A 12,527-nucleotide genomic window follows, 5' to 3' on the forward strand; every position below is an offset into this window, starting at 1 on the left:
AATTGCCCACAATCGATGTCCATACTGAAAGCCTATCATATGTTCCGGTATTTTCTGAGTGTACCAAACCTGTTATGTGCGGATTCCGGGTCCAGTAACTTGGTAACTTGGTGGCTCATCGCAGCCAATGTAACCTAACCAAACACCCTGTACACACTTGTGTGTTCTCTTGGGCGTGGGCGTCGGGGTGGGGTGGTTTGGGGATGGGATATGTTCCGGTATTTTCTGAGTGTACCAAACCTGTTATGTGCGGATTCCGGGTCCAGTAACTTGGTAACTTGGTGGCTCATCGCAGCCAATGTAACCTAACCAAACACCCTGTACACACTTGTGTGTTCTCTTCAGCTGCCCAATAGATCCACCCACAACCACACAATCCGTCTGAGACTTACTGATAGTTCAGGGACCAGTTCAGAAGTTCGATGTCGGATAAAAATCTCTATTTCTTAAGTTTAGGTGTGGGTGGTGAGGTTGGGTGGGCGTGGGCGTTGGGGTGGGGTGGGGTGGGTTGGGGATGGTTATGGTCCTGCAAGCTTTCCATCTGACAAAATTAACTTACCTGATTTCTCAATGTTTTATCTAGGAACTGAACTAAACCGATCCTATTTTCATTCATATGTTGTTAGGAGTTGTCATTAAGTATACATCCAGTCTGTCCACAAGGCTGAAAATGTGGCTTTTTGTCGCTTTTTGTTCAATAAGAGAGTAAAAGCGTTATTTCTTAACACGTGAGGTTGTTTGCCGCCACTCGCTGCCCAGATAAAATAGTTCATATACAACGAGGAAATACATGGACTAACAAAACGGCCTAAAATGTCTTCAACAAGAAGTCTTCGTCAATGTCCCTGCTGTGTATGTTAAAATCAATGTAACATTGTTATACCAACTACCCAGAAAGTATTATTCCAACAACCGTGACTGTACTTTTGTTTATGCAGCCAACTACCATCAACTCGTACAGTTTTAGTTTTGTGGTTCTAGGGGTGGCCACCGCCCCTTTTTCTTTTCTTTTGTTGTTGTTGTTGTTTAACGCCGCTCTCAGCAATATTGCAGCTATATGACGGCGGTCTGTAAATAATCGAGTCTGGACTAGATAATCCAGTGATTGACATGGGCATCGATCCACAAAATTGGGATCGATGATGTGCATCAACCAAGTCAGTGAACCACCCGATCCCGTTAGTCGCCTCTTACGGCAAGCATGGGTTGCCGAAGACACCCACCCACAGCACACCCACCGTATTGGCTTAATGACGTTCCCTTACTGGTGTAGGCTACTAATTAAATTGACATAAATTGGATCCTTCCAGAATGTTTGAGAACAATAATCGGCAGTAGTGGCCATGACATATCATGTACATATATACAACATAACACGTGGGGAGCGCGCAGCTCAACACGAAAACCAGTCAGTAAGAATGTAACAAACTTCCGGCTCAAGTCACAATATATAAACCACGAAAAAGCCATGACAAAGTTTGTCCTCCTGTTCTTCATCCGTGTTTCCCAATTACTTCGCCAATATTTCTTCTTGCTCGCATTGGCATCACGTGAAAGAAGCATCGCCAGAATAATCAGAGTCGATCAATGCAGGTCTCTGATCTATAAAAAGTAATCTGTGACTGTGTAATTTTGCGTAAAAATACATTGGTTCAACGAAAGCTGGGTTAAGAAATTAATTTGCAACCACGTGACCCCTACCATGTTTGAAATGTAAATTTGTGCCGAAAAACAGCAAATTTATTGATTTTCAAAGATGAGATGTGTATTGTGCATTTTTTGATATTCAATATTAACCACGTAGAAGTATTCTTTGAGTGCTCAATGAGCGCTAGTACAGTTAGTTCATTTGGGGATATAATATCGCTAACTTAAGGTATTTTCCATTGAAAATCAAACATATGATAAGATCAACTGAGAGGTAGAGGTTCTTTTGACCCTAGCTCAGTTTAGATTCCCAGGAATGGCTAGCCTCTGCTAACACCAATCAGGAAACTGTAACCCACTTCCAGTTTACGTCAGCCACCATTTAAACATGCAGTCAGTGTGAGTATAGTTTTACGCCGCTTTTAGCAATATTCCAGCAATATCAAGGCGGGGGGACACCACAAATGGGCTTCACACATTGTACCCATGTAGGGAATTGGACCCGGGTCTTCGGCGTGACGAGCGAACGCTTTAACCACTAAACTACCCCACGCCCCTTAAATCAAACAGACGAAATGACCAGCCAACCTAAAGACATAAGTAATTAACCCTTCAACATTTGTACGTTTCGATTTGTATAAGTGATCCGGTATAAGGTCCCATTCTATGTAATCTTGAGACCACCCCCACCCCCCATGCATACAAGCATTGCCAAAATAGGAAAACTGTTCGAAAAAAACCCATACAGACCGATAATAAATGCATAGTTGCACAGTGTGAAAATCATTATTTACATATCAAATAATTATTTTAATGCAACTGTTTATACCTGCGTAAGAAATGGACCGGGGTAATAAAAAATAAATAACATCAAATAAAGTTATGAAACTACATATTATATTGTAAATGTATTGAGGGAACGGAGTCGCAAGTCAACGCGCTGCACAATCTCATTGGGCAATCAGTGCGCATCGAGCCTATTCATATTTGGCGGGAACTTTTGGATGGCTTTTTAATATGTCGTAAAATACTTATTTTTATACGTTTATAACAAAATGAACACAACAGGTAGCACCAGTATTCCGCAATGATGCCCTTTACAATATAAAACTATAGATGTATACTCACAATACCATGGAATGAATGTAGCGACATTCCAGAAACGAGTCGTGTTATGGTGGCGAGAAATGATTCTTAGCCTGTGAAATATTTACATTTGTAATTCGTCTTTTTCCTTCTAGCTTATTCAGGATGAATATACTGCAATGTCTCTTTTAACAGGTAAGTGCTTAATGATAGAATTGATTGCATTTGTAAATGTATTTCATCAATATTTTCGAAAAGAAAAGGAAAATGTGTCATATACATGGCGGCACATTTGCCATTTTCATGATAATTTTCACCGTGTTTACTAATAGAACTGTGTTATGCAGTGTTAAAACGTGGCATTTCATAGCGAAGTAAGATTTTATAATTGCAAATTAGCATTATTGGAACTGCAAAAGTTAACATGAGAATAAACCTTGGAAAATATTTTTAGCATAATATCTGTTAGCCAGACAAAACCAATTCTGCAAAGGTTGCACTCAGTCATGACAAGACACTATGAAGTCCACATGGCCATAAAATAATAGTACACTAGTGTCAGTGAACACATTCTTACATTAGTGTCCAAGTCAGTCTGCAAGGGCATACTTCTTGACAAATGTTGACATATTGACCATGGTAACCTTCCATTTGTTTATTGAAGAACAAGACCCAAACAATCCAAAAGTGATTCATTCCGTCACAAAATGACCTATCTTTTCTCCAGATTTCTGTCTGTGGAAATCATCTTTGCATAAAGTTTTTATTTTGTTCCCCCAGCAAAATGTTAGCAGCCAGCCATTGTCTTTGGCTGAGTGTGAACATATCACGTTGTCTTAAATTTCATTCACAAAACATTTGCTTAACCCTACAAACTACACCTCATCTGGAAGACAGTTCATTTAAGATATCAGCCTCCGTATCTGCAGACATTCCTTGTCTTAAGAGGTGACTAATGGGATCGGGTTGTCAGGCTCGCTGACTTGGTTGAGCACACATGCGCAAGCAATATCAGGTTGGTGTAACATCATGAGGCTCAGTTTGGAACCCTGTGGAAAGTTAATATATCATGAGTAAAGTCTTTGGTTTGCATCTCATTCGGAGAAAATTGTGGTGCTGAACTCTAAAGATCGTTTATCTACTACCCTGCATTAGCTTCTTGTTTATCTACAATGCTACCGAAGTGGTAAACATCTGAGGCCTGCATCACTTCCGGCGTTCCTCCCACATTAAGCTGACGCACAGGGATATAACTGGAATACTGTTAAAGGTGGTGTTAAACCCCAACTCACTCACTCACTATCTACAATGCTATACATATTCTTCATTATAATTTTGGATGAGCAGGAATTATTTCCTTATGTAGGATAGACAGGGGCAAATCTACCATCTGTTAAGGTTTATGCTTTGCCTATTCTTTAATTTAGCTTTGGAAGAGCAGGAATTATCCCCGGACCGAGGATGGACCAGTGCTAATCAGTTTGTCAGCTACCAGTCCCAGCCCTCCATCAGTAGAATGACAAGCCCCAGCTCAGGGGCTAGCAGTGGGAGCTGGGGGGAGTCCCAGAGACTCGAGGGTCTGCTACCGCAGCCCATGGAAGATATCAAGACAGAAGCTACTGAGGGGTCAGAGTACGTATCTGAAGCCTACATCATTATATTATCCCAAAGTACCAGCAGACAAAGAAAATCACTATTTTTAGTAGTACTACCAAACTTCAAAGGGATTATGTTATCGTGTGTGTGTGTTGATGTGCTTAATGCTGTTTTAAACATATTGTAATTATGAAGCTGTGTGTCTGGGAGGAATACCTGAAGTGATGCAGGTCTTAGAAGTTTACTACTTTGGTGAAACCCACACGCATGGGTATGGTGCTGACAAACCAAGATTTATTATCAGGGCTTAGGGCCTACAGTCATAGGATACTGGCACGGCTAGGGAAGGCAACAGCATATTGTGGTACCTCAGGACTGCGTCATCCATTCCCCTTGATTTTGTTATCCTTTGTTTCAACCTATTTGTGAAGTTCTAGCTGAAGCACTGTATGGCTATGATGTAATACATATCATTGCGTGAATTTGGTATACTGTTCAAACCCATGTCTGGATTGTTTATTGGTTTGATGATTGGTTGATGATTGACCATAAATCAGAACATATATACATTTTCTGTTGTTGATAGTACTACCATGATTACAGGGATTGAAATTAACCAAGAATAACTTATAGTAAATAGTCGATAACATATGGCAATAAACAATGATAAACCACACAACCACCATCACCACCACTACCACCACCACCACCAACCTCATTTGGGACTTTCTGGTTTCAGACTAATGGCAAAATCTAACTTGTAATATGTATTTACTAAGTATGAGTTAGTTTCAGCATTTCACTATTCTGATGTCCCTTTCTTTTCTTCAGAGAAGTGATGCTAGTTGATCAGACAAGTCAGAATCAGGCAGTGAACTTGATGGAACAACTTCGAACTACTGAAAATACCATCCAGATTCAGTTAGGGGATGACATCTTCTCCATCCCCAGCTCCTCAAGCAATCAGTATCTCTTGCCCTCTGACTTTAGCCCCAGCCCTGCCCAGCCAGCTGCCTACCAAGCTGAGACCCCCATGGACTACATCCCATCACCACAGGAACAGGCAGGGAACTTTCTCCACACTACAACGAGTTCGAATGTCCAGTATTCTGCTCCATCAACTTCCATTCAACATGCCTTTCAGACATCTTCACTCCAGCAATCCCCCGTTCAGCATGTCCAGCAGGTTCAGCAGACGACTGTTCAGCGTGATCAGACGTCAATACAACAATCACCTGCTCAGCACATTCAGCAGACGCCACTTACTGCTCAGCATTTGCAGCAGACGTCAATCCAGCTCTCCCCGACAGGACATGTCCAGCAGCAGACTTCTACCACACAGTATCAGCACAATCAGTTTTCCCAGCATCAGTACGCCTCCAGCGAGAACAGCTTTTCGGGTTCCCCTGTTCCGTCAAGCTTCAGCAGTTTTACCCCCTCAAAAATCTCTGACCAAACATCGTCTTTGAGTCCAGAATTGTACAGCTCATCTAGTCAAGCTTCTTCAGAAGGCTTTATGAACCGGATAGCAACTCCACCAAAGACAAAATATTCCAAAAACACAGTTCAGAGTCCAGGAATGTCTATGATAAGAGAATATGAATCTGCCTCCCCTCATTTCAGTGAGAATGTGGGTGAGGTGGCACTGACGATGTCTAGTGAAGATGCTAGATCTAGCCCTGTGATTGGGACTCCTAATCAGGTATACAGGGGTAGTCCCTACCCCCAGCAGTCACCTCAAGATGTCCGTTACAATGTGTCCGCTCCCTCAAATTTTGATCAGTGCGATGTAAGTCAGAGTTTTGGACAACAACATTCTCCGAACTTGATGAGCACGCATCAACAGCAGGATATGTCCGGTGCATCCCCACAGCAGCATATTATGAACACGTCACAGCATCAGTTGTTGAACACCACACAGCATCAACAAGGCATGAACGCATCGCAGATATTCAATTCAATGAATCCACAGCATCAGATGTTGAACAATTCACAGCAACAAATAAAGACGACACATCAACAGCAGGACCTGTCCAGTGCATCTCTGCTGCATCAGGGCATGATGAACCCGGCACAGGGGGGGGTGAACATAGCCCATCAAATTGAGGACTCGGATGGACAACAGACATTCTCAGACGATACGCAACAAACTTTATCTGTCAGGGGACAGAATTTTCAGAAAGGATATGTTTACCTTGTCAAAAAGTCCAATGGAACTGGAGGTTTCCTTGCTAAATATACAGCAAATGGTCTGGAACCATTGAAGGAATCAGGTAATTATTTTAGAAAATGAGCATCAATGTTTCAATGTTTGCAGTTAATGTTAATGGTGTTTTTTTCTGTTTTTGTTCATTATTAAATGTGAGATGATGACATTGGTTTTTGGTAAGGCAATACTTTCATTTCTTAATACAGCCTTCTTTGTGGAAAATCCTGTATCCCAAATAATGTATCTCAAGCTGCTTTTCAGAGCATTGTTTATCCTATTGTATCCTTAGGTGCTTTTCAGCGCATTGTTTATCCTATTGTATCCTAGGTGCCTTTCAGCAGGTTGATTATCCTATTGTATCCTCAGGTGCCTTTCAGCAGGTTGTTTATCCTATTGTATCCTCAGGTGCCTTTCAGCAGGTTGTTTATCCTATTGTTTCCTAAGGTGCCTTTCAGCAGGTTGTTTAGCCTATTGTATCCTAAGGTGCCTTTCAGCAGGTTGTTTATCCTATTGTATCCTCAGGTGCCTTTCAGCAGGTTGTTTATCCTATTGTATCCTAAGGTGCCTTTCAGCAGGTTGTTTATCCTATTGTATCCTCAGGTGCCTTTCAGCAGGTTGATTATCCTATTGTATCCTAAGGTGCCTTTCAGCAGGTTGTTTATCTTATTGTATCCTCAGGTGCCTTTCAGCAGGTTGTTTATCCTATTGTATCCTAAGGTGCTTTTCAGCAGGTTGTTTATCCTATTGTATCCTCAGGTGCTTTTCAGCAGATTGATTATCCTATTGTATCCTAAGGTGCCTTTCAGCAGGTTGTTTATCTTATTGTATCCTCAGGTGCTTTTCTGCAGGTTGTTTATCCTATTGTATCCTCAGGTGCCTTTCAGCGCATTGTTTATCCTATTGTATCCTCAGGTGCCTTTCAGCGCATTGTTTATCCTATTGTATCCTCAGGTGCCTTTCAGCAGGTTGTTTATCCTATTGTATCCTAAGGTCCTTTTTAACATGATGTTGTTCTTCTTTTAACTTATCGTTTTTGAAGCATGATTAGCACTATATAGGTTGGCAGAATCAGTAATCATTTGCTTATGGTTGAATTAGTGTGTTTAGACATGTTTAGACATTAATGGTTGTCAGGGTTGATAGCATGGATTGTTTCTCGTAATAGCAATTACTTGATTACCTGGTCCCAACTGTCACTCTGCTGGAGTACTGCTGAGTTGGATGTTAAACAACAAACAAACAAGCTTTGATGTGATACAATTTCAGGTGGCAAGCTGTTTTTAGTCATCACAGTGATTTCTTTTTCTTTTTTTTCCAGTTAACTTTCAGGACAAGTTAAATGCCAGTGGTGGCAACATTATTGGTGGGGGTAGAGGGAACACAGCTAGGGGGCGTGGTCGGGGTCAGAGTAGGGGAAGAGGTCAAGGTCAGATGCAGGGACGACCTCTCAAGGGCAACGCTACAGGGCTGCACATGTCTGCTGCTGATGCCAACTCCATGAATGTGATGAAAGGACGGTAAGATTTGTTTGCAAGTGACTATGTGTCTGTAATGTCTAGGTTGAACATGTTGAAGGCATGAATGACCTGTGTAAGAAAGTCAGAACTACCTTACTGAAAGAAGTTAGACATTCATTTTACATCTGAAGTATAATGTTTACCTATGTTCAAAATAATCCATGAATGACAAGGCATCCTTGTCATAACCCTAATGTTAAAAGTTAAGGATTCAGGGGGCCCCTGGATTTAAATACCATAAGCGCAATGCTGCCTAAGGACCCCCGGAAATTTGAACACTGATAGGTCTGAACTGCTTTAGCATCCTCTTTGTGTTTTCTATCATGACTTGCATTCAGTACATGACATCCATCTCAAGGGGCATTCAGAGTTTTCTCCCACGTTCTTGAGACAGTACTCTGAATCTCATTGAAATCTGATTGTGTTTTCCATGGTGTTTTTCCATGTTTTATTTTTCATAATGTGTGAAATGTTACTGGTTACCTGTAATGTTAGATTAATGTTGCACTCATCTGTGGAAACAATAGTGTGAAACAATACATTGGTGCACTGTTGTGAGTTTTCATGAAATTATACGATACTTGATTTTTTTTTGCAATTTGACGTAAATATGCGTATAGCGATACACATCGTATCATGACCTCTGTATCATGATCCGTATCATATCGTGACCTTGCTGTATCGTTTTACCCCTACTGTTTGCAGCTCCATGCATGGCAACATGGCCAACGCAGGCATGCTGGCAGAGAAGTGCTCCCAGAACAACGCCCAGAACATCCTGCCAAATGGAAGGATCTGGCGCCACACTAGTCTGGATACATCCCAGCTTGCACGGTAACTTTTTTTTGCTGTTTAATGCCAAGCAATGTTCCATTCAACCAAGTCACCGAGTCTGACCACCTGATCCATGGCCTCTTACGACCAGCATGCGTAGCTGGGGAAAGTGTTAACCCTGTGTCCACACTGTGTTTGCGAAGTCAGCATGGTCGTTGTCCCTTGATGGCTGATTGTGTGTCATTGTCCCTCGATGGCTGATTGTGTGTCATTGTACCCCGATGGTGTGAGGCTTGTTGACTTGGCTGATTGTGTGTCATTGTACCCGATGGTGTGAGGCTTGTTGACTTGGCTGATTGTGTGTCATTGTACCCGATGGTGTGAGGCTTGTTGACTTGGCTGATTGTGTGTCATTGTACCCGATGGTGTGAGGCTTGTTGACTTGGCTGATTGTGTGTCATTGTACCCGATGGTGTGCGGCTTGTTGACTTGGCTGATTGTGTGTCATTGTACCCCGATGGTGTGAGGCTTGTTGACTTTGCTGATTGTGTGTCATTGTACCCCGATGGTGTGAGGCTTGTTGACTTGGCTGATTGTGTGTCATTGTACCCGATGGTGTGCGGCTTGTTGACTTGGCTGATTGTGTGTCATTGTACCCCGATGGTGTGAGGCTTGTTGACTTGGCTGATTGTGTGTCATTGTACCCCGATGGTGTGCGGCTTGTTGACTTTGCTGATTGTGTGTCATTGTACCCCGATGGTGTGAGGCTTGTTGACTTTGCTGATTGTGTGTCATTGTACCCCGATGGTGTGAGACTTGTTGACTTTGCTGATTGTGTGTCATTGTACCCCGATGGTGTGAGACTTGTTGACTTTGCTGATTGTGTGTCATTGTACCCCGATGGTGTGAGGCTTGTTGACTTTGCTGATTGTGTGTCATTGTACCCCGATGGTGTGAGACTTGTTGACTTTGCTGATTGTGTGTCATTGTACCCCGATGGTGTGAGACTTGTTGACTTTGCTGATTGTGTGTCATTGTACCCCGATGGTGTGAGGCTTGTTGACTTTGCTGATTGTGTGTCATTGTACCCCGATGGTGTGAGGCTTGTTGACTTGGCTGATTGTGTGTCATTGTACCCCGATGGTGTGAGGCTTGTTGACTTGGCTGATTGTGTGTCATTGTACCCCGATGGTGTGCGGCTTGTTGACTTGGCTGATTGTGTGTCATTGTACCCCGATAGTGCGAGGCTTGTTGACTTGGCTGATTGTGTGTCATTGTACCCGATGGTGTGCGGCTTGTTGACTTGGCTGATTGTGTGTCATTGTACCCGATGGTGTGCGGCTTGTTGACTTTGCTGATTGTGTGTCATTGTACCCCGATAGTGCGAGGCTTGTTGACTTGGCTGTTTGTGTGTCATTGTACCCGATGGTGTGAGGCTTGTTGACTTGGCTGATTGTGTGTCATTGTACCCGATGGTGTGCGGCTTGTTGACTTTGCTGATTGTGTGTCATTGTACCCCGATAGTGCGAGGCTTGTTGACTTGGCTGATTGTGTGTCATTGTACCCGATGGTGTGAGGCTTGTTGACTTGGCTGATTGTGTGTCATTGTACCCCGATGGTGTGAGACTTGTTGACTTGGCTGATTGTGTGTCATTGTACCCGATGGTGTGAGGCTTGTTGACTTGGCTGATTGTGTGTCATTGTACCCCGATGGTGTGAGACTTGTTGACTTGGCTGATTGTGTGTCATTGTACCCCGATAGTGCGAGGCTTGTTGACTTTGCTGATTGTGTGTCATTGTACCCGATGGTGTGAGGCTTGTTGACTTGGCTGATTGTGTGTCATTGTACCCGATGGTGTGAGGCTTGTTGACTTGGCTGATTGTGTGTCATTGTACCCGATGGTGTGAGACTTGTTGACTTGGCTGATTGTGTGTCATTGTACCCCGATGGTGTGGGACTTGTTGACTTGGCTGATTGTGTGTCATTGTCCCTCGATGGTGTGAGACTTGTTGACTTGGCTGATTGTGTGTCATTGTACCCCGATGGTGTGGGATATTAATCACAATATGGATGAAAACAATTGGTTTTCATACTATGTCTTTGACGACATTTGTGTGAGAAAGTAGCCTGCTTTATTTGTGTGTACATGTGAACTGATAAGTGTAATTGTCCCTGTTTGTCTTAAAAATGCCTAAAGCAGATACTAATGCTTTAGTGGAAAACAAGGCTGTGATTTTGAGGATTACTGTTACAGTTCTTATGCAAGTGAGTGTTTTCAGATCTGGGCAACTCAATGTATGATCCTATAAAACGGAATTACAAAGAACCTTTAAAGCAATTTATCAGTTGGTCATATTAGTTACTTAGCATTCTTAGTACTTGAAAGTTGGATGAGTTAATGTGTTTATGGGGCCACGGTGGCCCAGTTGTCTAAGGCACTGCGATTTGCTGTGCAGAGTTGCATCCTCTGGGCACGCCAGAAACCTATGGTTGTGGGTTCGAATCCCAGTTCACCCTGATTATGTTTCTAGGTTTGTCAGCACCATACCTGTGCTCATGGGTTTCATCGCAGTGGTAAACATCTGAGACCTGCATCACTTCGGGCTTTCCTCCCACATTAAGCTGACATGCCGCGATATAACTGGAATACTGTTAAAAGCGGCGGTAAACTCTCTCACTCACTCACTCACTCACTCACTCACTCACTCACTCACTCACTCACTAATGAGTTTATATCACACAGCATGTACACATGATTCATTCCCGTCTGTTTCCCTGAGCAGCCCTCCCCTCCACCCTGAGATGCAGTTGAGCCCGAACAGTCACGGCAAAACAGATATGGCAGGAGAGCCTCAGGACACACCACTGGTCAAACATGGCGGTCAGTATCATCATGGTCACACACAGATGCCAACCATTACGAGTTTAGTACAATCATTACAGTTGTTTTTGGTCTGCCAATACCATTTAAGTAAAATATGTCATGACCTTTGTCCAAAATGTCAGCAGTATTTTGGACAAGTCACTGATCGTGCTACAGACATTGTCACATGGATCACCAATCAGTAATCAATTAATAATTACTGGTGATGGGAAGGGTTTTCATGTTCTTGAGGAGGGAAAGGGGTCCTGTTGTCTGAGGCTTCCAATTCACTAAACTTGATATTTAAGTGCAATAATCTTGAACGTGATGTTAAACCCTGTTTTACCCACCCAATTCGCTATGCAGAGTTGTGTTCCTTGGGCATGTTGGGCACTCCAGAAACATTGGAGTTTGGGTTGATTCCCGGTTTGCCCTGATTGTTTCTAGGTTTGTCAGCAGTTTACCCATGTCCTTTGGTTTCACCAAAGCAGTATATGTCTGAGACCTGCATCGGTTCAGACTTACTCTCAAATGAAGCTGACATGCCGTGATACAACTCTGACGCTGCTCTAGGTGCCGTTAAACTAAGCCCACTCACAGGAGTATTGGAGATGAAAACCAGGGATTTGTCCAGACCTTCTTATGGCAGTCTGCAACTTGAGCAACTAGTCCCACGCCTGAATCTAGTAAAATTCGGTTTGGTCCAGTAACCTCAGATAATAATAGTTCACATAGTAACAAAGTCTACTGAAAATGATTTTAAGAGCCATTTTCAAGCTTGCAGACTTGAAAGTGTGTGGCACAGACTGAAATGGTTATGGGTTTGTACATGTT

The 12,527-nt window shown here is 42.8% G+C and overlaps 1 protein-coding gene across 2 annotated transcripts in view; it reads left to right on the forward strand.

Annotated features, from left to right (window-relative positions):
* Positions 1-2,840: 2,840 nt before the first annotated feature.
* LOC139474100 (uncharacterized) overlaps positions 2,841-12,527 on the forward strand; it is a 29,394-nt gene continuing 19,707 nt past the window's right edge. Inside the window, exons 1-6 of one of the 2 annotated variants that reach the window (XM_071256968.1) lie at positions 2,841-2,928; positions 4,161-4,365; positions 5,161-6,602; positions 7,857-8,055; positions 8,761-8,889; positions 11,614-11,711. In XM_071256968.1, the coding sequence (XP_071113069.1) occupies positions 2,913-2,928; positions 4,161-4,365; positions 5,161-6,602; positions 7,857-8,055; positions 8,761-8,889; positions 11,614-11,711 (2,089 nt within the window). In that variant the 5' untranslated portion in view covers positions 2,841-2,912. The remainder of the gene's footprint in view (positions 2,929-4,160; positions 4,366-5,160; positions 6,603-7,856; positions 8,056-8,760; positions 8,890-11,613; positions 11,712-12,527) is intronic. The other variant, XM_071256969.1, reaches the window with a different exon arrangement.

The sequence above is a fragment of the Haliotis cracherodii genome, unplaced genomic scaffold (genome assembly GCF_022045235.1).
Source record: "Haliotis cracherodii isolate W230 unplaced genomic scaffold, xgHalCrac1.p SCAF_3, whole genome shotgun sequence".
NCBI classification, from domain to species: Eukaryota; Metazoa; Mollusca; class Gastropoda; order Lepetellida; family Haliotidae; genus Haliotis; species Haliotis cracherodii.